Source organism: Pogonomyrmex barbatus, unplaced genomic scaffold (genome assembly GCF_055798465.1).
Source record: "Pogonomyrmex barbatus isolate J1 unplaced genomic scaffold, ASM5579846v1 scaffold13, whole genome shotgun sequence".
NCBI classification, from domain to species: Eukaryota; Metazoa; Arthropoda; class Insecta; order Hymenoptera; family Formicidae; genus Pogonomyrmex; species Pogonomyrmex barbatus.
This window is the reverse complement of record NW_028297109.1, coordinates 4,771,403-4,791,650: the sequence shown is the minus strand read 5'-3', so window position 1 is coordinate 4,791,650 and position 20,248 is coordinate 4,771,403. Positions and strand designations below refer to the sequence as shown.

Sequence of the window (20,248 nt, the reverse complement as noted above, 5' to 3'; positions counted from 1 at the left end):
CCACGTGACAAACGAGCGTGCTTTTGTGCGTTTCACGTGTCCGTATCTCGCTCGAGAAGCGACACGGAATTGCGGACGAGAGAGAGAGAGAGAGAGCGAGAATTTGCACACGTTCGGGGAAGTAAAAGAGTAGGAGGAGGAGGAAGAGGAGGAGGAGAGAGAGAGACGCCCTTTTCTCATGCAAAACCTCCCTTTCGCAAACGCGAAATATTCTCGCAGACGTAGAACAATGCCGGGCTTACCGACCCTTCCCTTAAGCATTATATTCGCAAACCAGTTTTGCGAGTCATTAGCTTCGCGACACAGTTCGCGTGTGCGCCCGCGCTCATTCTTTTTTTTCTCCTCTTCTTGTTCCTTTCCCTCTCTCTTTTTTTACTTTTTTAACAAACTCCGTCCAACGCGGCTACTTTTGTTCTCGGACGCTCCTCGCTCGACGCTCGGCGTCGACGAAACCCAATTTTCGGGAATTACGGGATAGCATGCGGCCACGTGCGCCCCATTGTTCGGGACGTGCTCGTTACGCGCGATCTTCCCGCGAGTCGCACGCGCGCGCAATCACGCGAAACGCGACCCACGTGGTCGCCTGTCTGTCAAATCTCTTGACGCCGCTCATCGGATTAACGCGAGGCGAAAACGGTCTTTTTCTGAGTCGGTGGCACGAACCGCTTCGACCTACATTAGACTCGCGAGCGATTTGTACTTTAGGAAAAACCGTAATTGAGTCAAGTGAAATAACTGTGACGGCATATAAAACGGATAATTTGTTTGGGAATATATATTGCAACAGATTTCTTTTAAAAATCTTGAGCGAATGTTGAAGAGCGAATGTTGAAGAGAACTGCTTAAAACTAGAAATTGCAAGCGATTATCTCTGATCCTTTTTATTTCTTTCAAATTAATATTTTTTTTTTTATATCTCTTTAACATCAATAGGCATAAAGTGACAATAATATTTGTTAATATTATAATTTCTCAGCGCTCAGCAAAATGAATGTAATATAATATATATGTTGAATATAACAATTACATTGTTGAGTAAAAAATTGTAACATTAACGTTAACATTGTTATTTTGTGTTTATTGGGGATAAGACTTTTTAATCTTTTTACTTTTTACTTTAATATTCCATCAGAATAAGGAGCATAATTAATGGAACGTTACAAAAATCATATTTTTATTACGAGAAAAGAGATATTAATTTAAAAGAGTCAGAAATAACCTCTCGATGTATCAAGTGTTAAAGGATTTTTGAGAGATCTTTGTTTTAGAAATTCACGGTTTCTTGAGAATTGGAAAATGTAAAGAAAGGAGGCTCGAAGTTGTAACTGCACATTAAAGCCTGATCGCGATCGACGTTGAAAGGAAAAATACAGGTCTCTAAGAATGGCGCAAGCATAAATAGAGATATCGCGAAAATCATTAAGTGCCATATGCTATAAGCCATCGTTGTATGAACATTCGTGAAAGTGGAGCAGCGTGTCGTCGAAACATTATTAGAAACGACGCAGAATTATGGCGTTAGACGACTATATAGTTGGCCAACTATAACTAACTCTCATTACATGTTTGCGGGATGATCGTTACACACACCGTTGTAATGAGAAAATCGCGCGGATCGATGTCATTACCAATTCAAACGAAGGATATCCGGGTATCTGTATGATACTACCAGCAAGTATTGTGCACGTATGTGCACGTGTAATATTACTTTTACACGTCGCGCGATCAATGAAATCCGATAACGGGGGGGGGGGGGGAAGAAGGGTCATGGGAATACGTCCGAGATCGTCAATAAAACCATTTTATTTATGACACTCACATCCTCTTTACAAAGTCACAGCCTTATCAAGACGATAAAGTATATCAACACGCATCATCCATATTTGTAGTTTTCCTCTTTTTCGTACATGTATGTGTGTATATATATAAATTCTGCATCTATGTATACATATATAAGATATAAGTCATTAAAGCTCTTCTTTTGTTCTTCCTCTTACGAGTCAACCTGTAAGGAAGAATCGAAAACGCATTCTCGCTAAGTTTTTTTTTTTTTTTTTTTTCAGTAAAGATCGGCTCTGCGCGCTTTGAGCAAAGATGCCGGAAAAAACGGAATCGGAAATAGAAGAACTCGGTTCGAATGATCAGGCCGGTGCGATTTATTGCGTAAGTATCCTCGATACGCTCCTCGGCGGGAGATAAATACAAAGTAAACTCTACTCGAAAGGGCCGTTTCGTGTAAATTGATTCTCGGTGAGGTGTGAAGATAAAAGTCGCTTGCAAGAAGCACGAAATGCTCCTCTCTAAGAATTGAAATCTAATAAGTTTACCTGTACCGAGGGTCAGTTGGTATCTCAGCTAGCTAATCTAACGGGTGCACCTTGACCGCGCGAAACACCTAGAACGATTTACATGGCATAAAAGTAATCGACGACATCGAGTTCGGAAAGTCGAATCCCCTTTCGCAATATCTTCGTGTCCCCGATAAATGGGTACTAATTATAATCGAAGTGTACATCCTATTCGAGACTCGATCGAATTACTCTTACTTTATTTCTCACTCGATCAAAATTTCTTCCTCTATTTTGATTCGTCGATACGTATACAACGCCAAGTGCCGCAGAGAGATATGTGTCAGTGCACGAGAAGTTTGATTGAAAAAGTAAATAATTTAATTTTCTTCGTTATCCTAAGATTATCTTATGATTATCGTTCTAATAATTCGCTAATCTAAACATTTCCCGAAATCCCTTCGGAGATTTATAATTAGAGATATAAATTACCTGTCCATTTCTATCAATGTAGAGATTTATTTTAATATCGGTTTAATTTGCTTTTTATCTTTTTTTTTTTTTTTTTTCAATTCTAAAAGTTAGAGAAAAATAAAGGATGCGTTAAACCGAGATTAAAATTAATAGACATCGGTACGAAATGGACAGTCGGACAGTTAAAAGGTCTCGCATACACGTCCGTGTGTACAGACCCGAGAGTAAATAATTGATTACCTAAAAACGGTTCATGACACCGAAAACAGTATATTGCAAAATAGTGATCCACGAGTTAGACCCGATATGATAAAACCGCGCGAGTGACGGATGGAAAAGTCCTGTCGTATTTCGGACGTCATTCTCCCGCAAACGTTCGTCGATACACGCTAGGCGATATATGTGTGTGTGTATATATATATATATATATGTATATTTTTTTTTGTACTACGTCACATATTGCTATTCTCTATATCGAAAGAGACGATGATGCGCAGAATATCGCGCCGCTCTTTTCATCACTTGTACAAAATCAGGAACGAGAGAAAGAGAGAGAAAACACGGCCGGCGCTACGATTACGAGCGGACCAATTTAATCGATAAACAATCGCGCCCGCAATCGCGGCCGACTCAATTATTGCGATAAGAACGAAATAAATAAAGTACATCTATCTTGTAAAATTAACAACGCTAAGTGAGATCGGGGAGGAGCGCGAGCCGCGTAAAAAGCCACTCGCGCTGTAAAAAGAGAAAAAAAAATTAAGTCGGCGCTAGAAAATAAATCTAGACTGGAAGACTAACTGGGAAAATAAAACGTCTCGTCTCTCCTCCGTATTCTTATCTCTCGATTATACGCTGTAGGAATCGAGATACTGTTATAACATTTTATGATCCGAGGTCCAGCCACAGAGCTCCTTTTATCTTCTTGATATACGACACGCATTTCGAAAAATATGGTAGCGCTCCCCATGTTACGTGTAAGTGTGCGTGTGCATGTGCATGTACGTGTGTATGACGTGGAACGGATTACGGAGGGATCGTGATTAACCCTTAACCGGTTGCAGATTGGATATTCCCTTTGACAGAGCCGTCGTTCCGGCTACCGTCACGGTCGTAGTTACGGACCAATTTTGTGGGGGGAGGGGAGGGAGGAGGAGGGCGGGACAAAAAAAAAAGAACGGAAGAAAAAGAAGCGACGGACGAGCTACTCGTACTCACCAGTTAAGGGTTAAATAATTCGTTTCGAATTCGACGCGCGTGCAACCGACTCTTTTTCCACCCTCTCTCGAGGGGAAACCGAGCCGACACTCTTTCCACCCCCTCGGAGGAAAATCGCCGGCGAATTCGATCGCGAGACAAGCAAGACCGGGGGTCGCCTAGCGGCACGAACGTTAGATTATCATCTCGTTCTCCCGGTTCTCGTTCCTCTGGTTCTCCTCGTACTCGCAGCAGCAACAGTTCGACGTGCAGTCCTCCTGATTCTCGCCCACGTACGTCATATACGTGTCGATGCTCTTGGCGTCCAAGGACGGCAGGGACCATGAGAGCGAGGTCGTCTCGAGGTCCGGGATGGCCGTGTGCCAGGAGCTGGGGTTGCGTGACCTTTTGGCCTTGTGGCTCCTGGTGGACAACTTCTTAATCGCCTACGCAAAGAGAAGCGCCGCTCCGATCAGTGAGATGAAAAATGAAGAAAAAAAAAAAAAAAGAGAAAGAGACGAGAAAGGAGAGAAAGAAAAAGGAGAAGCGTACACGGAAAAGGTCACCGCGGCTGTACGTATTGTTCGGTTCTACGATAGAGTTATCCGCCGACTCGGAATTGTGCCACAACACGTAAGGACATCGATCCGCGATAATTGATCGTCGCGCGCGGAAATTTCACGCCCAGCCGGAATGACGTAGACAGCAACCGAATTAATCCTTTACTAACGTGTGCGCCTCTTAAGATTTCATCGTAGAACGAGAACGAGGGAGGGGGGAGGATACGGCAAGGAATGCGACGAAGGAATTTCGAGTTCCGTTCATCGGGAGCGAAGCGGAAACCGGCCTCTCTCGGTGGAAACTGGGTCGCACCACGCGCCTGAAACGTGCGTGCCTGTGTGCGTGTGTGCGCGTGTACATGTAACACGTCGGAGGGTTGAAGAGGGTCGAATGTTTCTCTCGTTAAAAGACGGGGCTCTGCTTACCCGCAAGATCCTGCGGCCGGACTTGCCGAGTAATTTCTTCAGCATCGCGGCAGGTCTCACCGTCTTTCTCTCGTCTTCGAACGTCGTCGTTGCTCCTCTCGTGAAAACCCCCGTGGAAAACCACCCCCGTTGTTTCTCGCCGCCGCAGCCGCGAGCAACCCGATCCCACGAGCCGGGATTGATTTTCGGCCGTGCGCCTCTCTTGTCCGCCCTTGTCCGTCTACGTTCGCGCCGTTCTACGTCGCCTCGAATCGATGCGAACGCCACGGCGTCACGCGACGAAATACCGCTCCGGAGTGCCGCGCCTCCCCATTTATGACCCCCGACCGGCGGCGCCCCGTATATCGCGTATATGTCGCGTATATATATATATATATATATATATATATATATATATATATATATATATATCCATACTCTCGCCGACTGCGATCCCGCACGATCATCCCCGAGCACACGGTGTGCTCGCGTCCGCGACGGCGCCCGCTACGGCGCCCGTACCCCAACCCTTTCGATCACCCGCCTCTCCCTTCACCCACCCCCCTCGGACGAAAGACTTCCGGAGCTCCCGCGATCGCATCCGAGCCCGAGGCGTGCTAGAGGCGGTTAACCCTCGACGGAGTTAGAGATTAATGAGCGACCGGTAATTACGTCTAGCTTGACGCAATAGTAATTTTCACTCCGCTGGCAACGCCGCCCTTCCGATCAGGTTGATTTTAATTGCCGGTATTAAATGCGGCGGATGAATGTCTATTTACGTGACATTTCATAAATTGCATCCGGCGTTATACACACAAGTCCGTGCATTACGATTGAGGATTTTCCGGGAAAGAGCATTTTCAAAGAGCGAATTTCACATTTTGACCGATTTAATTAGAGAGAAGTTAACTCAGTAATTCTATCCTGATAAAAATTTTTTGAAATTTCTTGTAATTTTTGAGGAAATTCCAATTAAATTTTGCGGAATTTCTGCGAAAAGAAATCGAGAAATTTTAACTAAATTTTATGAAATTTTTTATATCGAATGGGCAGGTTAATTTTTCTTGAAAGATAAAAGAATGTAAGTTCTTGGATTTTTTCTTTTTATCATGCTTTTATATGTTTTTTTTTCTTCTTACTTTCAGAGAATTAAATTTGCTTTTCCTGAAATTATTACTCGTCCATTCATTTTGGGATAAAGTTCGACAAATAAAAATTGTTAAATGCATATCCGAGAACTTATTTGACCATGAAAAATATAGGTCACTCAAATTGTATTAAAACGAGACGTATATTTACGCTAATCAAATTATCACGCAGTTTTTACAATTTTTCGAATTTCATCTGTTTCTCTTGTTTTTCTGAAATTCATCTTTCATTCATTGTTAATTTATTATTAACAGAGAAATTGCTGTTGTTAATATAAACAAAGCATAAGCAGTTAATTAAATATATTTGTGAAGTCACGCTTACATTTTTTATTCGCGTTTATCAAAATACGTAAAAAGATAATAAAATATAAAAATATTGTGAAATTTTATTGCAATAGAAGGAACATTGGTGACGATTACAAGTAACGAGTAAAAGAGACGCATTCTATTTGTCCGCAATCAGGGGTGAGAGGGGGTGCCGATTAATCAATGCACAATTCGATAAGGAATACGCGTGCATGCGTGTCACACGCGTGCGTGCGAATCCGCGCTGCGGTGCATTGTGCGGCGAGGCGGAAAGAGCGCTCAATGATCCGTGGGGATTAGAGGCAAAAATAAGAACGAATTGGATTAATGCACTAATGATTGAACGAGAAAATCATTGAGAGAGGCAATCGCTGATTGACAAAACGATGATAATTTTATTGGACCGCGATTCTGGTCGATTAACTCATTTAAATAACAACCTTTATATATAATTGTATTTATATCATGTCATTATTTTTCTCTCGCATAAGAAAGGAATATTTGCAAAATTGACACGAGATTGATTGTGCGGCATTACATCCGAAAGAAATCCAATTTGACGATATTGAAATGCTGGAGTATATAAAAATTTACCGAAAACAGACCTGAAAATAATTTCATTAAATAATAAAAACATGTAGGACGCTTAAAGCATGAAAATATTGCATGAAAATTTTTTATATTCTGACAATTAATTTCGATAAGGAATTTTAAATCTACATCATTAAATTGTTTATCGAAATATTAAAGGAAATATATATTTCTGGCATTACTTAATTATATCCGCGTCGTATATCCATAATAATACGTAATGATAATTAATAGCAAAAACAACAAAACATTGAATTTATATATTTATATTTATATTATATTATATATTTATAATTAACAAAGCCTATGTAAATTTGAGAAATAATTATTAAATACCAAGATCTCTCTCTCTTTCTGTGATCATAAAAATAGCGCTTTTATATACTTTTAATAAAATATTTTGCTAATCTACATAATATTCTAGCAATCAATTTGAAAATTCACAAAATTATTCTTACAGTTTGTATCTAGTCAAATTTTTAAATTTTTAGACATTTAAATTTTTTAATTTTTAATTTTTTCAGCAAAATTGTTTCGTGCGTAAATCGGAAGTTTCAGTGATGATTTCAATTAACCGAACGCGATTGATTAACTTACATTTCTCGTGAATAATTAATTGCGGAAATGTCTTCCGTTGTGGAAATCGAGTACACCTGTACTGTGCATAAAACATGCATAAAACTAAGGACGAAACACAAATCGACGTGTGCGCGTGCATACGCGTGCACGTGCACGCACGTGCACTATCACACGTAGGAAAACATTTCACGAGATGCTGTCGGATGTGAAACGGGAGAATTCGCAAAAGAAAATTGTGGACAAAGTATATTAAAGGACGGCGATAAAAGCGTCTGCACTCGTCAGCGTTTACCGCAACAATTTCGCCTCCATTCACCGAAAATTCAAGCACATATGCGTGTAAAGCGCAGGCACACGCATAAAAACATACACACACACACACACACACACACACACACACACACGCACGCACGCACGCACGCACGCACGCACGCACGCACGCACGCACGCACGCATGCACTGTGTTCCATATACATAAAATGTACCGTCAACTCGTTACTTTTGATAAATTTTTTAATTAACCCGACGTAACATATTTATACGTTTTTCAGCGAAATTTTGCAATTTTATTGCCCGCAAAGCTTCCTACGTCATTTTCAACGGTAATCTCGTTTATCTCTGTTATTAGTTTAAAGAATGTTAAGTACTTGAAGATTCTTACTAATTTTATAGTAATTCTCGTTCTCTTCGCTCGTTTTCCTGCTTTTCGATTACGAAATGTCAAACGTCCACCTTTTAACGATCTCTATTGCGAAATAAAATTTTGCACGCAGAAATGTCATTAAATGCTTTAAATGTCATCAGTTCTTTCGTGTCTACTCTCGTGATAGTCCCATTTAAATATACTGTATTTAAATATAAATAAAAGGAATATTAAATGTAAGTGCATTTTTATTAAAATATTCAACACAGAAAAATTGTATGTTTTTTAAGCCCTGCACACAATGGAGGAAATATTAGGAACAGGAATAAATGTTAAATGTAATACAATGGACACCAGTAAATATATAGCTATACATGCACACGCACACGCACACGCGCGCGTACACACACACACACACACACACACACACACACCACGCATCACGCATGCACGCACGCACGCACACACGCACATTTTATACTTATCCTTCAAAATTTAATATTTATTCTTGTCCCTAATATTTTCTCCGTTGCGCGCAGAACCTTAGAATTGTCTATAAAATATTATAAATGCAAAATTACTTTTTAATAAATGCATTATCCAAACAGTAAATTATTCTTCGATCGATAATATGTGAATGGCCAAAGAGGAGCACTCGAAACGAAATTTAATCGGTGCTCAGAGAATGCATCGAGAAGTCGAAAACGAGTGCGAGTAAACCCCGGGAATAGAGCACGCTTTATTTCTCTCTCCTTCTACACACACACCACCCACACACACACACACACACACACACACACACACACACACACACACACACACACACACACACACACACACACACACACACACGTCGTGTGCGTGTGACGCGTGTGATCGCGGTCGTTCTCACGCGGCGGCACGCGCCGCGTCGTACCCCCTTATGGATCCCCTTTCTCCCCGACGCGCGTCGTCGGCCACGTGCCACCCCCGAGTGGCCCTACAGAAAACTCATAATTGTCATAACATACGAGCATACCCGATGCTGCCATGAACTGACCATGGAAAGATTTCACTCCCTCCCCCTCCGGATTAAAATAGCGAGTGTTCGTCGGTTACTTAATTAATTATTCGGCGGTCTCGAGAAATCCCCCCCCCCCTCTCCGTCAACTTTTCATCGATCGTCATTCACGAACGAAATATTAAAATAATATAAATAGAAAGAATAATAAAGAAAGAAAAAAAAAAAGATTTTCGTAAGAATATGACGTATGTACTCCGCCTCAAGTTCGGTCCGTCGTGGATTTGGATCGTCAAAACTTCACATGCAATGCCGAGCGCGGGTTTCTGCAAAGGCGAATCTCTCGTCGCTCATTCATGATTCACTCGCCGCGTTGCAATAATTGCAATGCGTCCAGTCGCCCGACAGCGCGGACTCAGCAATCATTTTTCGCGGGGCTGAGGGGAAACAATCGCCATCGGCGACGGGGTATAACGAGCGGCGCGTGGCGGTGTCGCGTGGCTACAAATGCACGCTCAAATATCGCGGCCCGGCGAAAATAAGTCCCTCCTAATTGAGGCGACCGTTCCATTATAGAGATTAGACTTCAAAGTTGCGCGCGCATATATGTACGTGCGTGTGTAATTAATTAACCGTATAGGAATATTATTTATAAAAAAAATTAAAATAAAAATTTGAAATTTGTTTAATAATTAGAAGCAGAGTAATTTTGGTCCTTTTCTCTAAATAAGATCGCTATATATTTTATTATAGAAACTAAACTTCAAAATTATGCGCGTACATATACGTGTGCGATTAATTAACTATAAGAATGTTACTTTAAAAGAATTTTTAACTTTAAAAATATTAAAAAACGAAAATTCGAAATTTGTTTAATAATCAGAAGTAAAATAATTCTGGTTCTTCTGTCTAAATAAAATCGCCGTTTTATCATAGAAAGTTGCGCGCGTGTGTATGTATGTATGTATGTATGTATGTATGTATGTATGTATGCATGCCTCGCGCGATTAATCAACTTTATCAAACAATATTACATAAAAAACAATTTTCATTAAAAATATTAAAATAAAAATTCGAAATTTAATAATTAAAAGTAGAAATCTTCTGGTGCTTCTAAATGAGACTGTCATTTTATCATAGAGATTAGACTTCAAAGGTGACCGAGATTAATTAACTTTAAGAGTATTATTTAAACAAATTTAAAAATGGAAATTAAAATGAAAATTCGAAATTTATTTAATTAGAAGCGGAACAACTTTGATCCTTGTTACGCTATCGAGTTTCGTTATCAAGCGCGTCACGAATTGCATGAGCGGCGTTACGTCAATGCGACGTTCGATTTGTCGCAAATATTTGCAAAGTTGGCGCGTCACGGCACGCAACGAGTGTGATACATTTGCTTGTATAATTACGGTACTTAAAACGAGCTTTTGACGACACCTATTTAATATATCGGCGAAATATGTCAAACGAATAAATTTCCAGGCAAATTTTAAATTCCAAAAAGATCGAATTTTGCATGACAAATAGCAATATAACTATATAAACATTAAGTGTTAATATGAAGAAATAAAATTTGCAAAAGCATAATTTGTACTACTTGTAATTTATCAAATGTACCGATACAAACGTATCGATTTATTCTGTTCGAGAAAATGAATTAAAATTATTAAAATTATAAAGATAATAAATTTTATACACATAAGAAATGCTAAAAACACATCTCTCCATGATAAAATGTCACAAATAATAATAATAATTTGTCACAATTGTTATTTCTGAGAAATTGCAGCAATAAGAAAGAAAATTTGAATTCTAGGAAGGAAATGAGTCCTAAGAAGAAATGATTATAATAAAGCCTTTACATATTACTTAACATTAGACTAGATCTTTGATAATTCGCCTAATGTTATCCTATCCGCGTCATAAAGTAGCATAAATAATTTTTGTTGTGAACGCCGGGGAAAACAAGAACTGTTTACTCGGGCGAAAAGATTGTCGTACGGAGCAAACGAGATTAGGATATTTATAACCGCAGAGATATTATAATAGATCTATGTATAATGTGACTATACAAGTGAATTATATATTTTGCGCACGTACACTGGAATAAGTAAATAAACACGTAATATTAATCGATTAAGATGAGAAGACCAGAGTATCAAAGATTCAAAGTGGGAAACTATATTTCGAACAATCAAATGGAACATTTACACATTTTGTTCCAGATTGTAATTTTTTTTATTTGTACATTGTAATGATTTAAAGTAATAAAAAATGTTAATAAATTATGATATATAATTGAATATAAATGTTTTTCAGAATTAACTTTTAATTAAGTTAATTTAATTTTAACATAACTCTTAATTAAATAATTTTTTATTCTGCAATTTTTAATGTAACTGATTTTATAAGACATTAACTTTAACTTAGTTTAAAAAAAAATTAATTTACCCAACTCTGATAATATATAATTTTTTCTTAAATTTAAAATTTTCATTTCAATAATACATCTATGGAATATTTCAAATTGTTGGTGAATTTAATTTTATGTACCGCAGTATTTTGAAAAGCGTACAGACTTTCGAATTGCGAAGATCAATATTCTTAAAAGTTTCAGAAGAATATAAACAGATTGTATCATATAAAATTCCAAGAACTCTCTGAAATTTCCCAGAATGCAAGAAATCGTAGAAATCAAGATTCTTACAAATCAGCAAAATACAATTGTGAACTGTGATTCCGAGCATTCAATCGCATCGAAAATATTTGCGCATCATGACTTTTACTAAGGAATCAGCAATGTAATTTCGGAGCATGTAAAGTTCAAAATTTGAGAGAATAAAGAAGTTGTGACGTAGGTTGCAAGATAGTGAATGAATACTTCTCTCTAGAATTTCTCTTCCAAATAATCGGGATACATGTCTTTCGAAACTACAATTTTATTTCTATGCGCAATATTATATATTTTATTGAAAAATACCATAATAATCATATTTTAACTTACATGAAGCGTATTGTGTATAATAAACAATATTTCCTGCATTTTCTCTATTTGCATTTATCAAAAATATACCAATTATATCAAGCAATTAACGTTATAATATATGAACATTTTTTTATGAGAGAAATTGATTACATGTATGTACACTTAATTTTAAATTGTAAACAATATAATTTAAAAGATATATCACACTAATTATGTCTGTGTAATTATGTCTTTTATGTTTACGGACGTAATCGTTCGGTATCGAGTAAGGGAATGTGTAGACTTTCTGCATTGTAGGGAATATTCATTGTATTGCCAGGCAATAACATGGGTATCACTTTAACGCGAAATTCATACGGCAGAAAATCCTGACAGAAATGATAAAAGTCGTTACAAGTATTAATGATATTCAAGCGAGCCATTTCCTTCATTAAAGCCTTCACCGCAGCCTTATAATTATCATACTTCTTATGGCGTTGAACGAAAGAAACTACCTTGACTAATTCCTGTACGAACTTCTCGGATTTCAATCTTGTCGCTAGTTTGTACTTTGGCTCCATGCAGTTCCATAGAAATTTGTAAAGGCGATCTGTGGCCCAATACTTCGGACGAGAAAGCTTCGGTGCTTTATACACCTTTCCATTTACTAAAAATGCTTTGTCCACTACTTTTGTAGAATTCGCGGGTAACTTCTTTTTCGTAGTTTGTTTCGTAGATTTCACCTGTCCTGTTAATTCAGATTTTTTCTTATTGTTCGCGAGGTCTATTTTCATTGCAGCCATCTCGCGGTTTTTTATTCTCTCCAATTCCGTTTTAAGTTTCTCTATTTTCTCTTCATCGAAGACTTGAATGTTCTGCCCGCGATCAGCCGATTGTTCGTTTGTTGTAGATTGTCTTATTTTGAAAAAATCGTCTATCTTTCTCAATCCCTTAGATGAATCTATTTTATCAATATTGGAAGGAACATTCTTACTTGACGATTTAATCGATGTAACGTGATAGTTCTGCGATTTATTCGAGCTTTTTCGTTTTGTAGTTTCCCTGTTTTCTTTCATGCTGATTCTATTTAAACTCTGTCGATTTGCTGTCTTATTACTTGCTTCACCCTTTGTCAAAGAAGAATTTCGTTCAACTGTTTGCATTGCACGATCTGAATCTTCATCATCAATTATTTTCATACCAACTGATGAGATAGTGTTTTTTTGTGTTCTTATACTTACGCTACTTTTAGCGGCAGAAATTCTCGTAGAACTTATCAGTTTCGAAATATCACCCGTGTCTATTTCCAAGTTTAGATTTATATTATCATCTTCTTCTTCTTCTTCTTCTTTTTCAGTATCAGCAATTCTGTTTATAGATCGTTTAGACAATTCTAAATTAGTCGTCGACTTTGATATTTCTTGGGATTGATTTCTTAAACTAATACGCGTCAAAGGAGCTTCTTTATTAAGGCTTGATTTGGATGATCGTTTGGACATATTTAAATTTTGTTCTATATTTGCGTTATCATGTGTGTGAATAAAAACTTCATGTTCTTCCCTATTTACAAGCTTCGGCGTTTCAGAGCGATTTCTTAAACTACGACGACTCAAACGAGTTTCCTTACTAGGGCTGGACAATCGTTTAGACACACTCAGAGCCGGTTCTTCATTTGTATTATCACGTAAATAATCAGAAACTTCATGTGCTTTTTTATTCGTAGATTTGGGTGTTTCAGATCGATCTCTTAAACTGTAACGCGTTAAATGAGCTTCCTTATCAGGACTTGATTTGGATAATCGTTTAGACGTATTCACATCCGATTCTTTATTTGATTGATTATTGTGTGAATAATCAGAAATTCCATGTACTTCTTTATTCATAGGCTTGGGTGTTTCAGCTCGATCTTTTAAACTTTTACGCGTTAAACGAGTTTTTTTATTAAGACTTAATTCTTCAGACGTATTCGAATCGTTTTCTACATCTATATCATTATGTAAATTATTAGAAATTTCAGGTTCTTTCATATTTGCAAACTTCGGTGTGTCAGATCGATTTCTAGAACTGTTACGCGTAAAGCGAACTTCCTTATTAGGAAATGATTTAGACGATCGTTTGGACACATTTGAATTGAGTTCTACATCTATATTATCGTTTGAATCATCGCTTATAATCTCAGATTCTATTACCTCTTCAATATTCCTGCCAACAGACGATGTTACATTTGTACGCGTACGTTCCTTTCTAGTGGACTTAGGACTAACAAAAACTTGTTTTTCTGGCGTTTTAGTTGCTGTACTCTTTCGTGAAATTGATTCTGACTCATTCACGATATCGCTTTCTGGCAATTTACTTCTGTTTTCTGATACATCAGATTTCTTAGATGATCCCGTTAAAGATATGTCATCTTCATTCATAATTCTACTTTTTGATTGTGATCTCTTCTCAGTTGCTAATTCGTTTATTTGGCTAATTCTCGTTTGTAGTTGACTTTCACCGTGCTCTAAAGACACGCGATTATCTTCAGTTGATATATTATCCTTCCTGATAACATCATTTTCCTGGAATATTTCTTCGAATGGATTCTTAGCTAAGCTTTTACGTAACTTTTTTAAAATTCTTGATTTTGGCTTTAAAAAAGATCTTTTTCCGCGAGATTCATTCTTATCCAAAGATGATTCGCTTGAGTTTATTTCCATATCATCTTCTGTTTGTCCCGGGACATTTAATTGCTTCTTGGTTGCATTCGAAGATCTTAGATTTTGAAGATTTGATAACTCTGCATGCGTGATATCATTTTTAGATCTATTAACAGATCTTTCTGAAGGACTGAGTAATGATTGTGGCGTTATAGATTCACGAATATCATTTTCCTTGTTCTGATTAGAAGAACTTATGCTATTCTTATCATTTAGAATATCTGCAAAAGCGTTCGTTCCCACGCTTTTTCGCATGCGGGATATAAAGCGGGATTTAGGTTTCATTCTACGGTCGCTATCACTGCTGCTCTTATTAGCATTATCTTCAGATGTTACATTTGAAAATGCCAGTTTGAATGAACCAGTTTCATTTTTCGATGATATCGTTTGAGATACTCTTTCTGTGTCAATATCTTGATTCCTCAAACGCTCAGAGGATTTCTTCTCAAGCGCGACTGATTTTTTCTTGCTACTCAAATCATCATCTTCTATCAACATTTCTTGAAAGATATTGTGATCTCCCGTATTCTTCTTTCTTTTTTTATCAAAAATACTTGATTTTGATTTCAAAACTTTTCCAATTAAACTGCTATCCTCGTCATCTTCTTGTAATCTTCTTTGTGAAACTTCTCTGTTTGAATCATCATGAAGATTAGAGCGACTCGTTAGTTTCACCCGTGATGTTGATGGACTAGCTATCTCAGCATCATCCAGAGCATTTAGAAAGACACTGCTATCCGCAGTACTTGTTCTATTTCCCGCTTTTAAGTAAACCTTTGTCTTTTTCAAATCAACCTCCTTTTCTGATTCAGATGTCGAGCTTTGCAATACATTGACTTTTACTATCGCTGAAAGAACAATATATATTGTAAATATTGTAACATAAGATTAAATTATTTATAGATTAATACCTGCACTCGAATTACGCTGTATATTTATTGAAACATTTTGCTCATTGTCAGAGGATTCCAGATTCTTCCACCACTCTGATCGACTCTGACCAGAATCCACTCTTGAATCAGCATTTAAGTATTTGGATGTTTCATTTCCAAGAATTGAGGAGTATGATGGTTGCGCGCTATCCTGTAGATGATTCCACCAAAGTGTTCTCTCTATCAAAAAAAGGATGTGTTGATATCTTAAGTTCATTTTGTTGACAACAATTAATGTAACAAAGCAGAATAATAATGGAAATGTTCTTACCTTCGTCCAGAATTTCTGTATCCGGATTAAGAAGACCAGAGTGCATAGAACTGCTGGATCTACGCCTAGAGTATCGTTGGCTCATTCGATTCAAAGATCTTCTCTTAGCCATGTTTTCACGAAAGAGCGTAATCCGCGAGGAAAACTGGATTCCTACGTTGCACTATTACAAAGTCATTTGTGGATACTTGAGACCTCAACTAACAGTGAGGTCGATCAAATCAATGAATTTATCGTCGAATCGCGAAAACCGCGCAATTTTACCTTTAATCAGTTTGTGAATGGCGATGCAATGTTGGAATATAAAACCTTTTTTTTTGGAAAGTCTCCTTCAAATAAAGAACGATAAGTGTCTTTTGGGTTATAACATAAAACAGAATCCCTTAAACTACCTCTTTTCCAATATACTGTACTTTGATGTTTGTGTATTTTACTTGAACCGACTGAGCGAGATTATGTTTGGTCACGTGATCGCAATTGCGTTTCAACAAAGAGTCTGTTCTTTTTACTCTCTGAACTGGCTGCACTAGTTCAGAGTTTATTTTTCTTCTTCCAGTGTAAGAAAGAAAGATAAACTGTGAACTAGTACAATCAGTTCAGCCAAAAAAACAGGCCTAAAATGTACACACCTCCTGTGCACTGAATTCACCAATTTACCAATCGTATCAGTTTTCTAAAATTGTATGATTGTATGCGGTTTTATTTAAATATTGCGTGCAAAAAAATATACATTTAAATTTGTTTACATAAAGTGTAGCTAATATTTAATAAATATGAATACAAGAAAAGTTTTAACCACTATTATCAAAATTTATTAATTTTAATTTCGATTTTTTAACTTTTCATCTTTTTCCAATTACTACAACTAAAAAAGACTGAAAGTAAATCAAAAAGTTAATCTAGATTGAAATAGAAATAGATATGAAGGATGTAAATTAATGTTTCCTTTCTAGCAATGTAAATTAATTTTAATCTCGGTATAATTTTTTAAATTTTTTTCTATTAAAGTTGAAAAAAAATAAAAAGTTAAATCGAAATTAAAATTGATTTACATTGATAAAAATGAACATAAAACTTCAAAATTTTGTGATTTTTGTAAAATGAGATCTATTTATAATGTAAATAATATATAAAAAATATATTAAGTACAATATTCTTATGTAATATAATATTCATAACATTTATTATATTAACATTTATATTACAATGTTCTTCTGCAATCTTTAATACAAAATCTGAAATTAAATATTTACTAATCAATATTAAAGCATTTCCTTAATTTTAATGATTAATATCTTGGTTTAGGGGATAGAATTGACACTTTTCTGCCAAATCCTTTTGTTTCATATAAAACTATATAAAAATAAGCATAATTTTTTCATCAATATTGGAACTGAAGAGCATAAATTGAGTAATTACCAAACATATTGTTGCAAAAATGCTGTATGTCTAACAATTAATTTCATTCAATATAAAAAAGTATATTAATACTTTTTATATATTCTAATAATGCATCAATATTTGATATCTAAATTTATTTCATACAAGAATGTTGTATGTTTATTTAATCAGTGTGTCTATTATCATGATTAAGTTTTAGTTCCTAAAACAATTTTCTAACAATACTCACAAAATATCGAGTTGTTTTCTACATAATGATAAAATTAATAATTAAAATTGTTATCAAATCAAATGGATATTAAGAGAAAAAGAAAATATTTTAATATCCTTACTTTTAAAGTTTTTAAGTTTTAAAGTTATCATCTTAACTCTGTGTCATAAAATATTATTACGTCCTCTGATTAATTTGCTAGATATACTGTACATATATATATATATATATATATATATACACATATAAATACACATTACACAGCTCGTATATACAAGACGAATGTAAAAATCTAAGTCTTTTGTTTTTTATTACTTGGCCCGCTATCTTGCTCGTCGTTTTGGAAAATCGTCTTCGGCTGCGTCTTCTTGTAGGCGGGCGCAATCCAGTACGGTTCTTCCTCGGCTATCTTCGCGTATTTGAGAATAGCTTCTCTGGGATCCTGATCGTCCTCTATTCGTTTACTCAATCCAAGATTACGTATGACATATGAACTAAGCGTTCCTCCGGAGGACGCTACTCTGCCGCCTTGACCGGAAGTGATAGGCAGATCCGGGCGCCTTGATTTCACCGGGTCGAGCCGATCCTTCTCCATCTGCTTGCGAACTGACTTGGGCCTGTCCTGGCGAAACAGGGGAAGCGCGTGAGGCGTTATGATCTGCTGAGTGGACATTATCTCAATATGCTTCTGCTTCATGTGCGTTTTAACAACACATAGCTTGGCACCCCTCATGCTTCGCTTGGGATCGTAATACACCTTGACGATGCCGTTGCCGCAGCCAACAAACACCTGATTTAATTTCGGGTGCCACAAAGTTTTGATGACGTGCGAGTTTGTCACGGGGATCTCTCTGATCAGCTCAAATGTTTTGCAATCGTAAAACAGCACTCTGCCAGTCGTCTGTCCCTTGTTTAAGGATTCTCCAGTGACGATCATCGAGTCATCTGGACTAAACATACAATCCGTGGTATCATAGCGCGAGAACAGTCCTCTAGCTTCGAAGATCGGCGTTTTGAATGCCCTCAGATCCCAGAGTTTCAAAGTGTCGTCGCACGCTCTGCTCGCCAACATCTGCCCTAGATACGAGAAGCTCAAACTCGATACCTCGCTGGATTGAGCGTGCGCGCCTCGTAACACGAGAGACGGGTTCACGAAGTTCTTCCTGTGGTCCCACATCTGAATCGAGCCATCTATGCAACCGCAGGCAACTGCCGCACCTTCGCGGCTATATGCACATGTAGTGGGCACGGTCTTCACGCCGTTCTGCGCCCTGCATTTTATCAGGTTTTTATGCGCACGCGGTCTGTACAGATTCCATATCCGGCAGGTGCTGTCTTGTGAGCAGGTCATGTATTCCTCCTTGGTAAATGGATGCCAACAGCCACTGTTAAGACTAGCAGTATGACCCTTAGTACGTGCCATGTCCGTGATATATTGATCACCCTTGACGGTCTCACACTTCTCAAAGCCATCCCGATCCAGAACTTTTGCCTGTGCTGATCCTGAGATGACCAGTATCACATCTCCAGTTGTAGAATATTGTAAGCATTTGATGGGGTGGTTCTCACAGGGCTGTAGGGTACGAAAACTCTTCATAGACGTATCCATACCTGCAAAATCCCAAAAACAAACATCATAATCAATGGACCCAGATGCTAGTCGAGCTCCAGATGGATCTGCAGCAATGGCGATGACTGCTTTGGTGCCATGAGTCATTGAAACCTCATGGGAACAAGGGATTTTATCTCTCAATGTCATTTCTTCTTCTTCTTCCTCTTCTTCATTATCTGATGATTCGTCATCGTCATCACTTTTATCTTTCTTTTTTTTCTTCTTCTTTTCTTCGTTTGAATCTTTAGCTCTTTCCGAAGTGACAGACGCTGAAGATGGTATTGGTGGACCAATGAAGTCATCATCATCATCGTCATCATCATCATCATCGTCGTCGTCGTCACTCACCTTGTCCTCTTTGGTTTCAGCAATTTCATCAAGGTTTCCTTTTTCCATTGCAGCTGCTTTATTGCTGTTGATGGTCTTAGTGATGTTCTCCATCATCTCCTGCACGTCGAAAGACTTAGCTTTCTTCCCAAAGCCTGTAATACCCATCATCTTCTGCATGCTTCGCGTTTCCTCCTCGTCCTCCGGCTTGATCTCGTCCATCTTCTTCACATTATTCTCCTCGCGCTTCTTACCGAAAGTGCCGAATCCAGAGGTAGATGTTTCGACGGGTGCCTCAGACGCCGGTTTGCCTAAAGTAGCACCTATCTTACCGAAGGTTATGGTCTTCTTCGAATTCATCTTGCTGACTTGGCGACTGCGGATTCGGCGTCGAATTCACGCGTGCGATTCCTACGTTTCTGTACGATGTAACAATACAATGTAACATGTGGCAAAATGGAAAAACATTCGGAAAAAAATCTATATTCGCAGTACACGAGAAGTATCGTTTGTTATGAGGATTTCAGGATGGCCAACGGTTGAATGACAATGAAATCACTTGCACTCCACAATTTAACACTCACTACGTATTAAATTTGTCCGCATTATTTGCACTCCTCTTTGTTGCACCTA

The 20,248-nt window shown here is 37.6% G+C and overlaps 3 protein-coding genes across 4 annotated transcripts; all 3 read right to left on the bottom strand.

Moving 5' to 3' along the window:
• Positions 1 to 1,785: 1,785 nt before the first annotated feature.
• Positions 1,786 to 5,262, bottom strand: LOC105425904 (uncharacterized). Its single transcript, XM_011636899.3, has 2 exons — positions 4,946 to 5,262; positions 1,786 to 4,405 (listed from the first exon to the last, which is right to left on the bottom strand). The coding sequence occupies exons 1-2, from the start codon at positions 4,988 to 4,990 to the stop codon at positions 4,154 to 4,156; spliced, it is 297 nt and encodes a 98-aa protein (XP_011635201.1). The 5' UTR covers positions 4,991 to 5,262; the 3' UTR covers positions 1,786 to 4,153.
• Positions 5,263 to 12,134: 6,872 nt separating this feature from the next.
• On the bottom strand, positions 12,135 to 16,593 carry LOC105425902 (uncharacterized). Of its 2 annotated transcripts, none has more exons than XM_011636897.3 (4): positions 16,329 to 16,593; positions 16,065 to 16,227; positions 15,773 to 15,973; positions 12,135 to 15,709 (listed from the first exon to the last, which is right to left on the bottom strand). In XM_011636897.3, exons 2-4 carry the CDS (start codon positions 16,174 to 16,176, stop codon positions 12,423 to 12,425), a joined length of 3,600 nt encoding a protein of 1,199 aa, XP_011635199.2. In that variant the 5' UTR covers positions 16,177 to 16,227; positions 16,329 to 16,593; the 3' UTR covers positions 12,135 to 12,422. The 2 variants fall into 2 exon arrangements, with proteins under 2 accessions (XP_011635199.2, XP_011635200.2); XM_011636898.3 differs by having other exon boundaries at positions 16,065 to 16,217.
• Positions 16,594 to 17,230: 637 nt separating this feature from the next.
• Positions 17,231 to 20,229, bottom strand: LOC105425901 (gastrulation defective protein 1 homolog). The gene has a single exon (XM_011636895.3). It carries the CDS (start codon positions 19,973 to 19,975, stop codon positions 17,969 to 17,971), a length of 2,007 nt encoding a protein of 668 aa, XP_011635197.2. The 5' UTR covers positions 19,976 to 20,229; the 3' UTR covers positions 17,231 to 17,968.
• Positions 20,230 to 20,248: the final 19 nt, after the last annotated feature.